We start from the raw sequence: 22,048 nt of genomic DNA, 5'->3' as shown, positions 1-22,048 counted from the left end.
TACAAATGGCACTTTGGAAGATCATACTTTGTAACAAAGATATACATCTTTACAAGTCAGAGTGAGACAAAATCCTTATTTTACAAAAAACAACAACCCTGCATATAGAATAAATAAATCAAGACAATGAAACAAACAAATCGATCTATACTATGTAATGCATTTTTATTGCTGACTGTCAAGGAATTAACTATTTACAGAATATTTGCAGAATATTCTGGAAAATATTTGCCCCATTTTGACTGATAATCATTTTGGCTGATAAAGGAACAACCTAAATCAATTAAAGCACCTGAGGAAATGATAGAGAGTATGGGAAGATAGAAGTAGGATAAAGGACATAGACGGAGAGTAAGATATGAGCAGAGAAGGAGAGAGAAAAATCTGATTAATTTTCTTAAACATATTAAGTTATTTAAAAGTTGGAACCGAAATAGCTGTGTGGTTTTTTTTAAAAGAGCATACGGAATCTATGATCAAACTCATGAACTTAAATCAATAAATCGGTATCTTATCTGGGCTGGTCACTGGGGCCAGAAGTTTTGTCTTCCAAGCTTTCGGATTCATGCTGGAGCCCATCTTCAGAAAACTCCTCTCTAGTTTGATTTAGAGAGATAAGTTTTCTGAAGCTGAGCTCCAGCACAAGTCCAAAAGCTCAGAAGACAAAACCGATGGTCCCAGTGACTGACTCAGATTGGATCCTGTAACATTACCCTGGGACATATATATATCTACCTTCATTTGCAATAAAACAGTGCTTGAATGACAGAATGATTCAGTGATTATTGTATAGTATTGGATTAGATTTTGACCTGTTAAACAAATGATATGATTTTTCTGATATAAAGATAGCAAGGTTTATCAGCAGATGCAAAGTACTATATGGTTGCCCATTGAAAGTAATTTAGGGTTCATTTGTGTAGCAAGAAAAAAGAGAAATTTCTATATTGCAGGAGCAATATTGCAGCAATATATATAATAGGTTAGAAAGGGGAAGTTAGGTACATATAGGTTATTAAAAGAAATCATACAAAGAGAAAAATAAACGTATCTCAGAATGTGAAGACCTTTAGCAATGCTACCACCCTCCTGACTGCTCATAAGCACATTCTCTACCATCTTCTGTGTCAAAAAATTAGACATAATATAATAATTTAATTTTTTTAAAGTAACAATTAATATAATTATTTTAGAGATAAGCATATTGACTTCACCTGACTTGGCAGTAGTTCAGTGTGGCTACTCCATATAAAAAGACAAACAGTCCAATGAAGGCAGCTGGAAAGAGCATTCCTGTATACCAGCCTAACCAGGCAAAATATAACCCAATTTTTTCACCAAAATACCTTCTGTTCAAAAACACAAAAGCAAATAATTTTATTAACATTTTTGAAGTAGAATTTATTAGTGGTTCTTAATATAAAATGATTCAGAAATGTATGGACTTCCCATATTTGAATAAAATCACATGTCCACATCTTTTCATCCTTATTTTTTAAAAAAAAAAGTTTTATTGATGCAGTTGCATTATCAGTGCAGATAAGCAATATTGAATATCATATTACCACTTGTTTCACAAACTGATTATCACTAGTGAAAGAATATTCAGATCATTCCTTATACATAATTAGACTAATAGCCCTGCCTCTTCATTCATTTAACCTTGTTAGAGATGTTTGCTATTAATTTTGACAGATTGAGTTTTGCTATTCTATGCCCAAAAGTATTAAAAACAAAGAACAATTAGTTTCATGAGATAATTTCAATTTCCATGAGTTTTGGCAATACTGCTTCTCAGTTTTTCACCCAATTAGAACTAATTTACATAGCAAAATTGGTCATATATGATTTATATGGGTATAGAAGCCCCTTTCAATCTCGATATTGTTCCTAATTGATTTTATAGTGTTATTAAATTCTACTATTTGCCATTGTCAGAATTTGCCATTTTATGGCATGTGATTTCAGAAATTTAACTAGATCCTAGAGTTAGAAACCTTGAGAATCCTCAGATAAGCCTCTGCACAGCTGGATGCACTATACATGGGCAAAGTGTCCTTGGGCTTTTTTTCCCCACTTTGTTAGCCCTGGTAGAATTATTTAGCAGTAGAAAGATCATTTTAACTAGTTAGAAATAAATGTACAAAGGGAAACAAGTAGAATTTCCTCCAAAAGGCAGGAAAAAGATATCCACTCCATATAAATATATCTTCTGTATATTTAATTGAACTTGCATTGGTTTCTGTGCTTCTGCTGTAAACCCATTTTAAACTGTTTGAAATTTTTCATTGCACTAATATAGTAGGTGCTAAAGGCTTTTGGGAATAATTTTTCATATTCCTCTCTTAGTGCCACAGTTTTCACAAGAACAACATCTGTCAGAGGAGGCCTTCCTAAATGGAGTTTACCATCTTAGCTATCACTTTGATAAATCAGAAAAATGTGTAATGACATATTACACCATTTTGATATATTAATATGCAGATATAACACTTGTTTCATTCCCAGAGAAAGCAGCAATAGGACATATTTTTCAGTTTGTCAGTGAAAAAGTAACAGGGCAGGTATGATGACCAAGGGTGGGATACAAAATAAACACAGTCACAAAAATCTGGAGAAGCCCCTTTGATTCCAAGCTCCAAATATCCTTCACTGGAGACAAAATTTCCCACACAAGCAGTTACAAGAAGGAGGAAATGGCATTTAAATGATAAAGAGTAAAAAAACAACACAAACCAGGCAAGATAAAGGCTTGAAGACGTCCACAGATATCAGAACACACACTGGGAAGGATGCCAAACTCAGAGAGGAACAATAAACTAGAGATATTTCCACGCTTTGTTTCCAGCATTCGCCCGTACGCATGTCTGTCCTCTTATCCAGTTGTCACAGCTGCAGCCGATGAAGAGGATCAAGACCCTCTCCTCCCAAATAGACCATGTCTCTCCCTTATCCTCTCCTCCCTGTGTGCTCTAGGATGGAGAGGGGATGGGCCTGGGTCCAGCCGGCCTCTGCCCTTCCTCAGCCTCCTCCACAACCTCCGCAACCACACTTCCACTCCCTGTTGGCTGTTCCTCCTCTCCCTCAGAGTCAGTCTCCACCAGGGACATGACAGCAGGTTAGTCTCCTGGCACTCACAAGAGTTATTGAGAATTTCAAATACATATTATGAATTGCCTCAAATAAGACCCCAAAATATATTTCAGGTATTTTAAGTTACCTATACATTCCCAATACAAATAGATTTTTAAAAAATTACCGTATAAGATCCAAAGGTTGGTATTTATACCAAGCTCTCCATGAGGCCCAGCATTCATAAAGTAGATGCCTGTGGTTTTCTGCTCCATGACTTCGTATGGAATTTTTACTTTTGTAACTACCCTAAGATACAAGAAAATAAAGAATAATTAGTTTATAGATATTCATAAATATCCATGAATAATATTTTAGAGTATTAAATTCATAAATATAGATTTAACCTTTCACTGTTATCATTGAAATTATGATTAGTTTATGATCTAGACCATCTCAGAAACTTAAGACTGAAGCTATACATCTGTATAAAATTTTCTGAGAATAAATCTTACTGAACACAGTGGAGTTCATACTTGAGTAGACCACATATTTCAAAGAAGCAATCATAATTTTTGAAGTTTGTTTTATAAGAATGGAGGTCTTTTTAGTTCCAGATCTTTACTCAGTGTAAAAATAAGTGCAGTGTCCATACTCAATTTGGTATTTTGTAGTAAAGCTATACATATAAATTTAAACAAAAAGAGAAAATACTAGTTATTACATATGTGTAGAAACCTTTTCCTAAATGTCCATTTCTCTTAAAATATGTAATTTTGTCCAACAATTACAGGTAAGTCTTCGACTTATGACCACAATTGAACCCAAAATTTATGTTGCTAAGAGACATTTGTTAAGAGAACTTTGCCCCATTTTATGACCTTTCTTGCCACAGCTGTTAACAGTTGTTAAGTTATTAACATAGTTGTTAAGTGAACCTGGCTTCCTCACTGATTTGCTTGTCAGAAAATCACAAAAGGTGATCACATAATCTGGGACACTGCAACCATCATAAATATGAGTCAGTTGATAAGCTTCTAAATTTTGATCACATGACATGGAGGTGTCGTTTTGTTCACTAGTGTTGTAATTTTGAACAGTCACAAAATGAACTACTGTAAGTTGAGGACTACCTGTATACAAAATTAAGCTAGGTTCACATAGAACAGCTGTCTCGCTTGTCCAAAGTTATACCTATCCTAGACAAAAATGTGAAAGGCATGATGATTGGGAATTATTGTATATTTAGTTGTTAATTGTTGTTATTGATTATAAATTTTGTACTTGCTGGATTTATTTCTTCTGTAATGTCAGTTAGGCAAGCATCAGAATAACCTATTCATATGACTTTAATTTCATCAGGAGAAAAAGCACATGAGGTATATATATTGGTAAATTCATGATTTGATTATAAAGGTTCTCATTCATGTGGGAACAAAAGGAACATGTGAAACAATTTGCTTCCTGAAGTTGTGAATGCTCCAACACTGGAAATTTTTAAGAAGAAATTGGACAACCATTTGTCTGAAATGATATAGGGTTCCTGCCTGAGCAGGGAGTTGAACTAAAACTCCAGGGTCCCTTACAATGTAGTCATTCTGTTACTTGGACATAACACCATTCTCCTGAAATGTCCAGAGGGTCCTGAATTTATATCCTTTCATTCTATCATTCATTGTTTTTGACTTAAAAAGCTGTAAGTCACATTTTATGAACATCATCTTCAGATATATTTTCTTAAATATGAATTTATACCTCAAACCTTTAAATTACTTTGCCTTTGACTTTTTTGGTCATTATTTGTTGTGAATTCAAAGGCATATCTTTCTAAAAAAGAATCTGAAATTGCATTTTGTTTCATTTGCCAAATAAAGTGACCTAAATGGGTTCTCCCCTTAATATAGTGAAAATCAGATTTAATGAACCAACAATAATAGTGGGAAGTAATTTGGTTTAAAAAAATAAAAAGGAATACCTCATGAAGAGGAAATGCCGCTTCATACGAACCATTAGTAAGCAACCGATTGAGACCTAGAAATAGAAATATGTAACATATAACAGAAAAAGCTGGAATGAAAATAATATATTGCATCCTGTATTAATCTAGAGTCAATGTGCTTAAATTGAATCAATAAATCAATCTAATATGACTGTGTATTCAAAGAGTGGGCACCAGGTGTAAGCATGAGAAGATACAACTTACAAATGGTACACACACATTTTAGTAATTTTTCTTAAAGTTATTATTGAATTAAAAGGTACAAAAAGGAACAATTTTGGTAGCTAATAATTTTATCAAGAAATATACTAGTATCGGTAGTCTTCAACTTACAACCACAATATCTGTTAAGTAAGACATTTGTTAAATGAGTTTTGCCTGATTTTATGACCATTTTGGCCACAGTTGTTAAGTGAATCACTGCAATTGATAAAATAGTAACTAGGTTGTTAAATGAATCTGGCTTCCCCATTGATTTTGCTTGTCAGAAGGTTGCAAAATGGGATCACATGACCTTGGGACATAGCAATGGTCATAAATATGAACCAGCTGCTAAGCATCTGAATTTTGATTAATAATCATGGAGATGCTACAAAGGTTGCAACTGTGAAAAACAGTCATAAGTCACTTTTTTCAGTGCTGTTGTAACTTTGAACAGTCAATGAACTGTTGTAAGTTAAAGACTACCTGTAGTGCAGCTTCTCTTAACTCTATTCTATGTAATAGGAAAGACTGAAATGGAGTAAGATATGCAGAAATCCCATGCTTACCAATTTTATTTTTTCCTTCTTCATATTTCACTCTTTGTAAAATATGATGAACAATTCTACTTCTTATAGCATTGTTAAAAAATGTATCCTTATTGTGAATGATAAAGCTGTTTTGAAAATACAAGCAAGAAAATGCAATTATTGTTTCTGACAAATGAAAAAGTCTCACAAATGTTTCTGAGATACCAACAGTAAAACATAAAAATATAAATAAATGAATTCTATAAAAGTTCTGATCAATATTTAAAAATATTGTAAATAAAAGCTATTGTTTATTAGAGCTTGTAAGATATATAGTCACAAACAAGTGAATCAGCTTCAGTGTCTTTGTAAAATGAAAGGAAGGATCATACCAATTTTTTTTTTGTGATGAAGCAAATGGTGAGTTCTCTAGCCAATTCTATGCTAACCAAATTGGCTACTGAATCTTAAATCAGTATCAAACCTAAATGAAAAAGTATCATGTGATTCCTTACCAGATATGACAAGTCAACATTAAGGCTGTGCTTAGACAAAGACAAAAAGGTGTTCCAAAATACAGGAAAAGCTGCAACTGCTTTAAGAAATTGTATCCTACATATGCTGAAATACCTTTTTGCCTTCAAATTCAAAATGCTTGGATCAGAAACATTTCAGAATCATCGAGCCCTCACTCCAGTTAGTATATAACCAAATGTACCTGCAAGACATGGAAACAACTGAAATGCCTAGCGTAAGACGAATTATAGGAGGCAAACTGGATAATGTAATTTGGGATTACAAAACGTCAATTTATTCACTTTTTTGGACACACTCCTTTTTAAAAATATTGAATACTAGAAATACTATATTTTCATTTGTTATATGGTAGACTAGATAGTGGTTGTTTGGATATTTGAAAGTGCTCTCAATGTGACATAAAAAAGCAGAACAGATATGCAGCAGACAGTCATATAAAGAATAGATTTGACTGCAGCCGGCAATAAATCAGTCAATTAATTAATTTTTATTTATCTAGGTTGGAAATGTTCTAGACTAAAAACCACAGATTTGGGTCAAATGTACTGATTTCCTGTAAGAACATTTAGGCAACACATTTGTATTTACTGCAAGACATGCAAAGATAGATTGAACCTGTTTTACTTCGCTATAATTCTTTCAGAACACTAAGATATATAGGGCATTATATCAAATAAAAATAGCCAGTTTCAAAAATATCACCCATGTACTGTACGGACCAGAAAGGTGTTTAACTAGGTTTTCATTTTCTTTTCCTATTGTGGTAGTAATGGTTAGTGTAGAATTCAACATGAAATTTCCAAAGATAAGATAATTCAAAATTTATTTTTCATATTAAAACATCTATTTTCTTTCAAACAATATTTATTTGCTACAATTAATTCATGCACTATTTTTTTTCATTTTCCATTTATGTACATTCTAAATATTGGTAAAATAATAATGATGTCAACTCTGGACAAATGTGAGTTTCTGAGGCTGATGGTAAACTTGATCCTTGATCTCTATAGGCCTAGACTGAAATCCCAACCACTGTACTATACACTAATTCTCCAACTTTTTATTTTTAGAGGAGATAGAAAAGTAAATGTTTTTATAAAATGGAATAAGATATCTATTTTGATCAAGTTAAGGACCTCTTTATGTCAGAAAGCTATTTGTTTCTTTGACAGATATAATGGAAATCCATAAATGCATTTGTTATTGCTGTTAATTTTTTATATAAGGTGCTTTGTAAAATATAGATTTGAATTATGAACTATATGCAGAAAATTATAAGCATTTAAGTAGATCAGCTATTTCAGCTTTTTGTTTTGATGTTTTGGTCTTTACTTCATAATTCGTGTATTGATGTTATATAATATGCTGCATAGGGTATATTTTATATGGAGAAGTTGGATCAAAGAGTAATGAAAAAACAGAACTAAATACATTGCTAGCCTAGTGTTTTCATTTAGCTATTATGCACCCAGAAAATACTTAGATGGTAAAAGATGAGTGGACTTTTTTTAGTATATGTTAAGGAGGATTCAGAATTCAGCATTTGAAAAATTCTCAAGCATTATATCCCATTTTTCACGTAAATATAAATATTTCCCCCTTCACATTTGTCTTTTTTTAATAAAACTCACTGATGAATCCTTTGTTGACTGAATGGAGCCGTGTAGCAGTCATTTTCTTCCAAATCTGGCAGCCTTTCCTTGTCCAGACTCATTGGCTTTCTAGGTAACCATCCTCGAAACCTGCTTAATTGCTTCTCAATTCTGCAGGAGATGAAAGGAAAGGCAAACCTAATGATACCAATACATTTAAGTGGAAATAAGCACTTTCTATACATAAACATTATGGATGCAAGGGATATTAAATGCAATATTTTTTCAGACATTAATCACAATTAACCCTGGGCAATTAACTCTGACATGACTAAACGGACTGTACCTGCGTGTGTATACAATCTATATATAAAATAACTGTAAATCTAGCTTGTTTCATGGAGGATTTTTCAGATACATCTCTTAGAATCACACCTTTGCTTTGACAAAGATTTTGAAAAGAAAAAGCAAAGGAATGAAGCATTTAGATTTTTCTTCCTCTTAACTGTCTCAGTTCAAAAAGGTAGCAAGAGCTTGTAGCAAATAAGATGCTATGGCAGGGATGTCAAAACTTGCCTCATCATGGCAGCGTTACATGACATATCGGAACTTTTTTCCCCTTCGCTAAACTGGGTGGGGGTGTGGCCAGCATGTGATGCATCCAGCCTGTGGGCTGCAAGTTTGACAGCCCTGCGCTATGGCAATAATTTCAGGATGCTTTCTCCATTAATTTTTAGCACAAGATTTCAGTACAGACCATTTATTAGCAATTTCATTTTCCAAAGGTTTAACTCTGATTAAAAATGAAATCTTATCTGAAAAACTGCATAAAATACAATAAAAGCTTCCTAGAATCATTATGAAAGGTTCTGGCAGCAGAACTTTAGGAAAATTATTTTGCTGCCATTTTCTCCCTAATCATGTGTCACAAAGAAAGCTTTTTAAAAAGCACTGCTATCTTAGTTTGTTTCAATAGTACTTGTTTTGGTCCAGCTAGGTGATTATGAAAAGCTAATCAGGATAATGTATGGTAAGTATTTGAATAAGAAATTGAGAATAATAGGCTAGTCTAGGAAGGAAAAATGTGGAAGAAAACAATCCCAAATCACTACCAAGAAAACTTCCTGGATGTATCAACATACAGATAGACACCAAATGCTGAGTTTTATGTATCAACTGTTAGAAGATGTCATGCACACAGGTTTTCCATTCCCACTCCCAAAATTCTGAGTTTGTTTTTAATAAAAGCAAAACAGTTACTAGAAGAGTAGTCAGTCATTTATATACTGTATTGTTCAATCAAGTTTGCAACTGTACAAATAGCATACCTAGGCAACATGAACTACATGGCTTGGGATCGGATTACCTGAGACTTTTTCCAAGAATCTCTACCCATTCAATTTGGTCCAGAAGATCCCACCAGAGTGTTGGTTGACAGGGATCAGAAGACAGGCATTTTCTTTTGTAGACCCTGCTTAATCAAATATTCTCCTTTTGGAAATTAGAATGGCCCCAGCCCTGTTGGCCTTCTGTAAGGCTTTATAAACTTGACTCTGTAACCATGGTCTAGGGCTCTGAATATGTTAAAGGCCCCATTTCTTGGCTTTACTGTTAATTGATTAATTATCGCAGCTGTCATATATTTAGTTTTGGGTTGTTTTTACATTTTTATTTTTAAATATTTATTGTTTTAGAACTATAAGCCACCCAGAGTCACTTGGTTGAGAAGAATGACTATAGAAAATGAATAACCATATTATGTTAATGTTAATATTTGGTTTTGTTTTCTTGTTACATTGTACTGAAAAATAATGGCATTAATATCAGTGGCATATAATCTGGTTAAAGGTAAAAAACAACAAAATCTAGAACACTCTTGTGATTGTCTGAATATCTATTCCTAGCTGAAATGTCCTATCTTTATTCTTATTTATCATCCTTTGGTAGAATATTTCAAATTAACATTTGGAGAATAATCTGTGAAATATATTTACGTTCATCATAATTTATTTTACAACCAAGTATGTGTCTTGTTTGGGCTGATCATATATTCAGAGACTCTATGAGGTACAATTCTTTAACAGTTTATTTGTTTCTTTCAAAATGTTATACTTTTATCTATTATGCTTTTAATCATAAAACCTTGGCTTCTTAGGGAAAGGAACAAAATAACACATTTAAGATGCATGATGGGAGGGTTTTTTTTGCTAAATGTGGAAAGCATCTCCATTTTATCTTAGGAACCAGGTGGAAGAAAAAGCAAGTAACTCCTAAACCTACTCTCTTCCTATAAAGATCTGAGCAGTGCAAGCAACTGTATTCCCTGTGACAAACCATTTAAGTGAAAGTTGGATTTTGGAAAAGCAGGATACAAAAATTACAGATCGCCCTTGCCTTATGACCATTTATTTACCAACTGTTCGAAGTTATGATGGCATTGAAAAAGTGACTTATGACCACTCCTTGCACTTATGATGGCATTCCCGCAGTCATATGATTACAATTTCGGGGCATGGCAGCCAGCATGTATTTATAACAATTGCAGTTTCCTGGGGTCATGTGATCACTATTTGTGGCTTTCCCAACTGGGTTCCAACAAGCAAAGTTAATGAGGGAAAATAGGTTTGCCTAACAAGCACGTGACTGCTTAACAACCTGTGGTTTGCTTAAAACCCAGTTTAGATTTTTCTTCTATGATTTAACTTTTTGATTAAACTGAATTCCCAAAAGATAAAACAAAACCCACTAACTTGTTCAGGATCTTGTAGCGTCGATGCAGGTAATAGATTTTTCTCCTGGAACAACAGCAAAAATGAAGCCAGTCGAGAAGAAAACCGATCATCAGTTACAGTATGAACTAGCAAGGAAGGAAAGGAGATTGAAGATAGAATCCTGTAAGAGGTGGAAGAAGAAACTAAAAAGGGATTAACAATTAGAATCATCAAAAACATCCTTAACCTCTCTTTCTCACTTTTTCTGTATGTGTATATACATGCATGCATGATCATTACTTTCTTTTTTTCCAATTAAGTCATGCACCTTGAAGCATTTTTTGTTCAATGAATCATGGAAAACCTGAAATGGAATAAAATGCTAAGCTGTTATGTTGATAATAAAATGCTTTAAACGTGAGAATATAAAATAAAATTGTTATAGTTATACATGCAATACATAATCAGGTGACGTTGGTGCCAGTGATGCAGTTTTGAAAAGATTACATTCATGCACAATAGTATGATATTGAGGCATTTAATATTGTTCTCCCTACCAATTTTTATATTTCCTATATTTGTGATGTGAGTATGAGATTATATTAAGTAGAATGACTTTTGCATCCTCCATTAGGAATGTGATGTAAGAGATCATGGGACAATGTTACTAATTCAAACTAGCATTAGCATTTTTTTGTTCTGAAGAGAAAATAACAATGGGCTTAAGTTAACTCAATCAAGAGCAAAAAGCAATATAGTAGGGGCTTATTTACACTGCCACCTTGCCCAGTGACCATATGGCCAGCAACCATATTGAGGGCAGAAATCAAGGACATTGCTTTGTACTCTCCCCTCTCCCCCTACTCCCCGCAATGCAACCCCTGGGCATATCTTTTTGCTCCCTTTCAAAGTCGTGTTGCCTGCTTCCTTCAACCCCAAATTGCTGTCTGGTTTGCTCATTGTGCTTTAATTTATTCTAGGCCAACACTTAATTTTGATTAATTGCCTTGCAGAGAGACAGGTTTGTCCTATCAAGTGGGTAAATGTTTGTTGCCATGGATGCATTTTGGAGTTAGAGTTGAAAGATGATGACAGAGTGTATTGATACATTTATTAAAAATAAGAATAAAGTCCAGTGGAAAAATCACTCAGGAAAAAAAGTCATTTACAAACATTTTCTGTTATGAACCACCAGCTATCTATATCTCATACAAGTTGTGTCTCTTGCATTATTACTAGTAATAGTTTTAAAACTACTGGAGTTAGAGATCTACAGTGGGGCAATACAGTTTTTTTATTTCAGGTGATATGGAATTCTGCTCAATTAAGATTTAATTAAAAATAAAAACAGAGCTATAAAATTGGTAGTGGTCCCACTATATTAACAATAGATCTTAAGCTTTAAAAAATTGCCTCGCTGCTTTAAGGGAAGTATTGTTAAGAAAATTGAGATGAAATTTAATGTACTGAATTTAATCTGAAGCCATTTTGTTTCCTTTTCCCTTCTCACTTGGGGCACAAGGCCTCTTCTACTATTAGCAGGTGGGTCAGATCTTGCATTGAGCAGACCTACAAAGCTGCAGCCCTTCCGGTTCCTCGAGGTCTGACAGTGCACTCTACCAGAAACACGGCCACTTCGGCTGCCTGGGCGACCCAAGCACCCTTGGGGCAGATCTGTTGTGCAGCCACGTGGACATCTCCATCTCCTTTCATCAGATACTACCATCTGGATGCCTTTGCCTCGGCAACTGCAGCCTTCGGCAGACAGGTGCTTCAACGAGTGGTTCAACAGTCAGTGTGATGAGCCGGATGAGGACCCACCCGTGGACATGCAAGCTTTGGTATGTCCCATCCTGGGCTCTCGATGCAGCATGGAGGAGAATGGGTGTTGGTAGAAGTTACCCTGAACGCCCTTTCTATCTTTGCTGCGAGAGAGCCCAGTCCCTCCCTTGATTTGTCCAGACAGGGTAAGTCATATTTCTGTATTCATTTGTGCTTTCAGAGACACCTTTCAGTCTGTCAAGTATCTTCGCCAAAGCTGGGGTCTCTTCCGGGGGCTGGCTTTTATATCTTAGTACAGACTCAGTTAAATGACGTCATAGGAAGGAGTCAGCCCATCCTGGGCTCTCTCGCAGCATAGATAAAAAGGGTGTTCAGGGTAACTTCTACCAATGCCCAATTCATTTATGAAATTCGCTACAATATGAGATGATAGCTATTTCAGTAGGTCCTACGCAGGAGAACAATTATGCAGAACAAAACCAATTGGAGAACAAGATTTTGTAGAGGTGTCTCATATTTGTTGGGCCTGTTCAATTTCAACACATTACCTGGCTTTTCTAATCTAGTGTTGTATCATAAAGATCTTATCATTTGGGGAACTTGGTAGAACTAAACCAAGGGAACTTAGTGTCCCATAGGGACCGTATATGCCCATATTCATGAATATATGCACCATCATTCAGCAACTGAATTATCAAGAGAAAAAGCAGTAGAAAATAGACTTCACCTTCATATTTTTTTCATAAATTTTCCAAAACATATTCATCATTCTTTTCAAATCATTTCCCTTTTTGTTAAATAATGCTGGAAACAGAATGCTAGCTATAAAGCATTTTGGTCAGCATTAAACTTATAGACACACACACTTTATTATCCAAACTTTTTTAGAATTAAGTGTACAGCTTACAGTGAAAATTCAGTCAATGATGAAATCATTACAGTTTTAATTCCAACATTGTATGTTTACAGAAGGGAATTAAAATTTTAAAAAATCGTGCCTTTGAAATTAGCTCTGCATATTAATACCTATTTAGAACAAAATTCAACTGAAAAATTTACATAGTAAGAATTTAATTTTTGTTTATGTAGAGTACCCTTTGTAAAATTTAAATTAAACAAATGTCTTTTAGAACATATAAATCTATAGAGGTGACAGATGAACTAAGTTATGTGTTACGTTATGTCACTATTAACTGCTTTATGCTAATGTAACATATGCCAAATGTATCTTGCAATACCACACTTCTAACAATATAGGAATCAATTTTAGTCAATTACAATTCTTGTAATATATTCAATTTTAGAAAAAATATAGTTAAATATATCAAAATTGTCATAATGATATATTGTTAATTGAGTATTATTATCACATCACATTTCAACAATTCTTCTTCAATAAGCAATAAATATTTAATTCCTCCCATCTGAATTCTTGAATGTTTAGGTGAACTTTGTTTCTAATAACGCAAGTTACATCATAGCTCATCATAGCCATTAAATATGCCAGATGGTTCTGACAGACAGGCACTTGGAAGTTTGTTTCCTTTCACTGATTTTTCAGAGGTCCCTTTAAAAAACAGCAGGGCATGATTTGGGCTCTAATAATGAGAGGGCTAAAGCGCAGAATGCTCCATGAAACTAGCGGCACTGCAGAATATATCATATTGAGTCAAAGTCAAAACCAATTGGATCAAAATTGCAGCAGAACTATAATTATTTCAACTGAATCATAATCACTTCAACTTCATGTTCATGTTAAATTCTCCATGATTGTAATTAAACCTACCTGAAAGGCATTCTTACATTCATAAGTTCTGCAAATTTTCCCAGGACTTCCCAAGGGGCATGGAACTTCACAAAGATGATATCACTGTTTGATAAAGATGACTGCAACAGATAAAAGATAATAAATTAAATCCCTACATGTAAAAATTGTTAATTTTCATTTAAAACCTCTGCAAACCTTGGGAATCTCCTTCTTCTTCTGATGCTTTTTTCTGATGGGTAATACCATTTAGTTGTTACTAATAGGATGAATTATTCCCAAGCACAAGGAAAGGTCTGAACAAGGAAAAGGTTTGTTTTAGTGTATAAACCATTTAGAAAATAGGAATATGACCCTAAAAATTAAACAGGATATTTTGAAAGTAAATATTCTCAAAATAAACTGAATGAAAAAAATTGATATATAGCTTAAAAATCACAGAATATTTTAAAAATTACTCTCAAATATTTTCTTAATATAAATGGTTAGGTAGTTAAGAGTGTAGAAGGCCACAAAATATGAATTGTCATTTCAGACCCAAGGCGAATCTGTTTCATGTGTTTCATTCACAGACTCATTAATGAAATATATGAAAATCCCATTCAGAACTGCCTTTCTGCAAGGTTAGAGTTGCAAGTTGTAGAATACTGGAGAGTTTGTGATGATGCTTGTAAATCAGTTTTAGCATAGTACAAATGTTTTTGTGGTTTCCAACTTGTGAATTCACAATTCTTTCATAGCTTGATTGCAGAACACTACTGAAATTATTACATATTACATATGTTTGTGATGGAAGTTTCATAAAGGTGCTTCATAAAGCATCGAGTCCATTAACTCTTAGGCATACTAACTTCCTTTGCATTTGCTCCAAGTCAACTGGAACAAGAAAAACTGATCAAAATTATAATTGCTTTTCAACTGATCAGATTTACTATTGAATTATCTAGTTATCATCCAGTTATAGGAATATTCATTAATAGCCATAAGCCTCACACAAAATTTTTACAAAGCAAAACACAAAACCATCAAGTTAGTGTACCTTGATTCAGTATAAAGTGCATATTACACCTAACTACCTCAATTCCAACTACTGCTGGCCTTAAATGCAAGCTTCTCAATACAAGAAGCCTTGTGAATAAAATACCTGAATTTCTCCTCTTACTAAATATGGCTAAATTCGACTTCATATTTGTCTGTGAAACATGGCTCAATGCATCTCTCCCTGACTCTATTACCACAGTAAGAGACTATCATGTTTACCGATCAGATTGTGACATTCGTAGAGGAGACGGTGTTGCTATCTTCTATAAAAAGTCCTTACATCTAAAAAACATCCAAGTTACCCAGGAGCTTGCTCTTCCTGAGACCATCATCTATCCTTAAATATCACATTTCGATTCTTACTATGTTACAGAGCACCTGATTATGACATTGAACATGTAAACAAGCTAAATTCACTACTAACATGGGCAACATCCTGCCCACACGCTTTTATCTTTCTTGGTGACTTCAATCTACCTCATACTAACTGGACCCTAAACAAATGTACAACTGAACCCATACATGCAACCTTCTACAATGCTGTTACAAATCTGGGACTGGAACAACTGGTAAGCAACAATGCTAGACTTAACAACTGCCTTGATCTCATCTTCTGCAATAGTTTGAATTTAATTTATGGAATACAAACTAAAGAACCCCTTTCCAACAGTGACCACAATATGATTGACTCTTGTCTCAACATACGCCCACACAAAAATCATCACAATGACGTAAACCCCAATTATAACTTTAAAAAAGGCAACTATAATTGTATAGACAATGATCTTACATCCCTTGATTGGCAATCTCTATTCACTGGATGCAATACTGTTGAAGACCATTACAACATATTTTTACTTGAAGTCAAAAGAGTCATCAAACTACATGTACCAATAACAACTCCCAAAACAAACAAACAAAACAGATTACCCATAACAATAAGGAAACTTCAATCCAAAAAGAGATCACTCTGGCGGAAAAACAAATATGGTCACGTTGCCAACTTCAAAAGCCGATACAAAAATTTATGCCACCAGATAAACACTGAATGCACCAATTATCACATTAAACAAGAGAAAAACCTTCTACGCACCAATTCCACCCACGCTTTCTACAATTTTGTAAACAACAAACTAAAAGACTCAAGGACCTAATGGTAAAGACTACAACAACGACATCATTAAAGCCAACTTCTTTAACACATTCTTTGGCTCAGTATTTGTAAACAGCAATGGATCATGCCCAGTATTTCCTAGTCGAACCACAGACAACTACAATGATCTAATACATATCGATTTTACAGAAGACAATGTTGAAAAAGCACTACGCAATCTAAAACCATCTCCATCTATTGGACCAGACGGAATATGTGCCTACTTCTTAAAAAAGCTGTCCACTGCCATAGCCGAACCTCTAAGAATAATCTTTGAAAAATCTTTCAGGACCAGCTCCTTGCCAAAACTATGGTCACAAGCCACGGTTATCCCCATCTTCAAAAAGGGAGACCCCAGCCTAGTTGAAAATTACAGACCAATCTCCTTATGCTGCATCACCTGTAAAGTCATGGAATCAATTATTAACCAATCCATTATCCTCCACTTAGAGACAAACAACCTACTCTCCAATAAACAATTTGGTTTTTAAAAAAACTATCCTGTAATCTGCAACTCTTACACGGCAAAAACATATGGACTATACAACTCGATCAGGGCAAAACAATAGACGCAATCTACATAGACTTGTGTAAAACCTTTGATTCAGTGGTACACGACAAACTATTCCTAAAACTAAAATCTTATGGTGTCTCTGGGCAACTGCATAACTGGATAGAAGCATTCCTGTCACACAGACAACAAATGGTCAAAATTGGGAGCGTCCTATCAAATTCTGTACCTGTCAAAAGTGGTGTCCCCCAAGGCAGTGTTCTTGGACCAACTCTCTTCATACTCTACATAAATGACCTCTGTGATTGTATTAAGAACAATTGCATTCTCTTCGCAGATGATGTAACATATTGGCAAAAAAAATCAGAAAATAAAATACAAGCTGAATAGTCAAGACCTTGTTGATGATCCAAGCTCTGTAAAGGACTTTCTAATACTCATCTCTAATGATCTAACTGCTAGAGCCCACTGTAACTACATAGCCAAAAAGGCTTTAAGAGTTGTTAATCATTCTAATTCTACGGAGCTTTTTCTCTGGTAGTATCACACTACTAACTAGAGCATACAAAACATTTTCTAGACCAATACTCGAATACAGCTTATCAGTCTGGAACCCACATTACATATCTGATATTAGCACAGTTGAGAAAGTCCAGAAATATTTCACAAGAAGAGTTCTCCACTCCTCTACTTGTTGTAGAATATCTTATGCCACCAGACTTGAAATTCTAGACCTAGAAAATCTTGAATTACGCCGTCTTCGGTTTGATCTAAGTATGGTATATAAAATCATACTGTACATTGCAATGACTTACCTGTCAATGAATACTTCAGCTTCAACCATAACAACACAAGAGCACACAATAGATACAAACTCAAGGTTAATCACACCAAACTTGATTGCAGGAAATACGACTTCAGCAACAGAGTGGTCAATGTCTGGAATACTCTATCTGACTCTGTGGTTTCTTCCCCAAACTCCCAAAACTTTAACCTTAGACTGTCTACTATTGACCTCACCCCTTTCCTAAGAGGTCTGTAGGGGGCGTGCATAAGCACACCACCATGCTACTGTCCCTATTGTTTCTTTTATTTTTTTATATGTACCTATTTCATGTATTCATAACTATGTATACACTTATACCTATTATCTTGTAAGCGATTGACAAATCAAGATAAATAAATAAAAAATAAATAAATGAACAACATAGGTATTGGTTTTGTGTTAGTGTGCTTTTTATAGTACTGTATATTAAATTCATACACGCTCTAACCAGAAAGAGAATCAAGCACGAACTATACTTCTTTCTAATGTGCTTTAATTCATACTCTATTTATGAAGACCACAAATAGACAAGTGTGGTCAGCATATTTTAGAAGCTTTAATGGAATACAGATAAGGAATTAGTCCCTTTCCAAGAAGGCAACAATCTAAGGCAGCTTGTTGTGTACAGCATATTGCAGTTTCAAAGCAATCTTTAAAGAGAGATTCAGACTTTAAAAAATGAGAAGGTTTAATTTCTGGAAAACAACTAAAGGGGGACTAAAATATTGATTTTGGAAAATTAAGGGGCTAGATGGACTTGAAAGAATATTTCCTGTGGTTGATTACAAATATATAAGACAATACATGAAGTCTTTGAAATCAATTGTAAGAAACCCTTCTATGAGAAAGTTTTGCTGGTTGGAAAATAAACAAGATAATAATAAGAGAATGGAAGGCTGGCTAGAAACCAAAAGAGCAAAGGATTACTCTTGAAGGAGGACAAGTCCTTTACTAAAATGGACTACAATGATTATTAAAAAAATATGGCTGTTTCCGAACAATGCACTCAGAACTTACTTTCAAGATTTTTTTAATATTATAGCAGTGAATATAAGAACAAAAGATTTTATTGGATAAACATAAACTGAGACTGCTGTCAATGTGCATCTGGAGTTCTTTAAAAAATCTGGATTATAAAAGTGATATAGAAAAAGATGTGGTAGAAATATAGAATCATAGGGCTGGAAGGGTCCTCAGAGGTCCTCTAGTCGAAGCTCACAACAGCTTTTGTCTTAAAACATAAAGTATGCTTCTTGAGAAAATTTACAAAGGCTGATCCTGAATATAACTTTATTTTGCTTTGTTTGTGTTGCGTATCCGATTTTATGTCACATTATTATATTCCATTTCAAAGATGTGGTTTTTCAGTCCTCATTTTGGATCAAGTTTTTAGTCAAATCAGGAAGCCACTGAATTAGACTGAGATGAATCAGGTCATTGCCTAAATCACTAGACTGTATTTAATCAATTAAGTAGGTCAATGGACATTTTAGTAACCCTCTTGAAATCAGCTGTAAATTATAAATTGCAATGAAATACTCTTGCTTCCAGCCCTCCTACCTCTTTCTCCATTTGAAGTCCTTCTGCTCTAATATTTCTTTCAAATACTTCTCTTTTCTCTGCTTGCATGTTAGATTTTCTGTATACCAAGATATAGTCAATGCGGCATTTTCCATCTCTGAAGTATAGTCCACTGGATTTATTTTTTTCTGGAATATCCTGTAAAGGCAGTCAGTACAGTTGTCAAATAAACCCCCCCAACATCAGTTTTGGTAAAAAAAGGATTTCAGAACAAAATATCTGAAAACTAGTACAGAGCATATAAATAATCATAACACAACATAACACTAAAATCAGATTTATTAAACCACATAAGAATTTTCCATATAATCATGTCATATATAGTTATTACCTGTTTTCAAAATTTCATATTATCTGTCCCAGTGGTTGCTCTGACAGATCTTTTTAAAAAATAACTTGGAACCATTATAATTTAATATATAATTACTACTGAGTTGCACTCTTCCAAAAGAAGCTTATCCAGAATTGATTGATTCTTTTGGAATTAAGACTCTTGCTGGAATAGAGGGTACAAACTTTGGTCTATACAGGAACACTTGGAATGCTTGATACAACTGTTTCTGAAAGAAGATACGCTTGTAACTGTCACTCATGCTCTCATCATCACACATTTGTAATGTGCTTTACTTGGGGTTGCCTTTGAAAGGAAAGGTTGCCTTATTTGGGAACTGTAACTGGTCCAAAATGTTGTGGTTCGCCAGCAGCCAGTGCAAACGGCAGCAGAAATGGACAGTGGGGAACAATGGGGACCAGTCCGGGAGTCTGGAGAGGAGTCGGACAAGGGTCCTGTGCCCGATGCAGGGATGGGGCCAGGACCATCTGGGAGTGGGATGCTGCCTCCGGAGCCTTCGGAGTCTGGCAACAGGGAAGCAAAGGATCCAAGGGAGCCTGTTCCCAGTTTACGTGTGTGCAGAGCTGCTAGAAGACGAGAGCAGCTAAAACAAAAGGGGCGACTTGGGAGTAAGGCTGGGAGGTGATTGCCCCTCCTATAAGGGATAAAAGTCAGGCCTAAATGACAAAACCTTGGCAGGAAGCAAAGTACTATGATTGGTTCCAAGTCCGCCTTGAAGCTCTGTGTACTTTGGTTGGTTTCTTTTATAATAAGTTAATTGGATGTGCCTTTTTTTGGCAGCATTCCATAGAACTGAAAGGTGTGTGCTTATCTTGGGGGACTGTTTAAGCTTAGCTCCGGCTGGGAATGAAAACAATTTCCAGCGTTGCAATAAAATAGGTTTTGCTTTTAAAACAAGTTTGTGAATAATTATGATTTACAAAGCCTGGGTCAGAACACAAAATACTACGGCTTGGAAGTAAGCTTCTCAATACATTTTGAAGTGCTAGTCACTGCCTACAAAGCTTTTTATGTCTTTTGTCATTGATCTGCAAGGGATCCCTTCCTCTGATAGAATCTTCCAAGTGGCATATTCTATTTAGGAACATTTATTAATTGTTCCTTCTGCATGGATACATTAGCAGAGGGTAACATTGAGGCAAGTTCCTCTGTAATCCTTTGGAATTCTTTTTCCATGAAGATACAATGGCTCCATCCATATTTGTTTCAGAAACAAGTAAAGATTAATTTTTATCATGTCTTCAGAAGATAAAATGAATGTTTGTTTTAATTTTGTTCCTGGAGGTTATAGTTTTCATGATTGGAGGTGATTATTCTATATTTGTTATTTTGTTTTTAGTAGGCTGCATATAAATAGTTTTAAATAAATAAATAAATTGTCATTCCATGTACTGTTTTAATATATTTGTTTCACTTTCTGTCACTCATGTGACAAAGCAAACGTTTATTTTCCACAGAAGAATTAAGTATGCTATTAGGGGAATCCGGGGGTGTAGTTTAGCACATAATCTGCAAAATACAAGGATGAAAACATTCTGTTTTTATAGTATATTGAATATACAGCTCTATCTGGAAAGTAAATTGAAAAGTTCAGTGTTACCAACTCAGAGCTACCTAAAGGAAATCTATAAATAAAATATTTGCATGAAATGTCTTACCTCTTCAATCGATTCCAATCTGCTAGTATCATCTGAAGTACTAATCAAGTTTCCATGGTGAAGCAAAGACTCATCATCTTTGGAAGAGTTTGTTATTTCTTCTAATTCATCAAAAATAATATTGACATCCTTAGCTACTAAAAAGCAATGACAAAGAATTAAAACATTAGTGCTTTAAATAATAAAAAGTCAAGTATATTTTCAAAACTGGCATGGATGAACTCAGCACATCTGGTAGGAAGAAGATCAGTCTGGCTTCTGCAATAATTATATAATGTAAAATAATTATGTAATATGTATCTATTATAACAGATTTTATTTATTTAGCATATGACATCTACAGAAATCATGCAATCACTGATATACAAATTGTCAGGACTCCAACATGCACCCCCATTCTAATCATAAGTCTCTAGCCGCATCTCTCAGAGTAAAAAAGATTGATTTATTAGGAGTTGACATATCGGTTGCAGCTGACTCTGACACATCATTCATTTCACCCTTGTCCCTGGTCTTCCCCCCACCCCCTGGATGTATATTCCCCAATGAGACACAACCATAACCAAGGGTCATCAATCAAGCTCTCCACTAATTATTTTGTGCGCCAGAAGCTTCGGTTGCCAAAGCAATTATCTGAAGCATTTAAGGAATGCACTGCTTTCCCCACTCCCTTTCTGCTGACAACTAAAAAGACCAAAGAAGTATTTTTAGTTGACACAAATACCAGTATTAGTTTA

At 34.6% G+C, this 22,048-nt stretch overlaps 1 protein-coding gene across 1 annotated transcript in view; it reads right to left on the bottom strand.

Annotated features, from left to right (window-relative positions):
* ANO4 (anoctamin 4) overlaps positions 1 to 22,048 on the bottom strand; it is an 87,051-nt gene that overhangs the window by 25,433 nt on the left and 39,570 nt on the right. The window contains exons 6-14 of the mRNA XM_087934657.1: positions 21,312 to 21,448; positions 19,281 to 19,439; positions 14,211 to 14,311; positions 10,682 to 10,726; positions 7,971 to 8,102; positions 5,842 to 5,948; positions 5,048 to 5,103; positions 3,260 to 3,381; positions 1,215 to 1,349 (exon numbers count right to left, since the gene is read on the bottom strand). Of these exons, the coding sequence (XP_087790783.1) occupies positions 1,215 to 1,349; positions 3,260 to 3,381; positions 5,048 to 5,103; positions 5,842 to 5,948; positions 7,971 to 8,102; positions 10,682 to 10,726; positions 14,211 to 14,311; positions 19,281 to 19,439; positions 21,312 to 21,448 (994 nt within the window). The remainder of the gene's footprint in view (positions 1 to 1,214; positions 1,350 to 3,259; positions 3,382 to 5,047; positions 5,104 to 5,841; positions 5,949 to 7,970; positions 8,103 to 10,681; positions 10,727 to 14,210; positions 14,312 to 19,280; positions 19,440 to 21,311; positions 21,449 to 22,048) is intronic.

This window comes from Pseudonaja textilis, chromosome 5 (assembly GCF_049901715.1).
Source record: "Pseudonaja textilis isolate UNSWEBS1 chromosome 5, rPseTex1.2, whole genome shotgun sequence".
NCBI lineage: Eukaryota > Metazoa > Chordata > Lepidosauria > Squamata > Elapidae > Pseudonaja > Pseudonaja textilis.
This window is presented reverse-complemented; position numbering and strand designations above follow the sequence as displayed.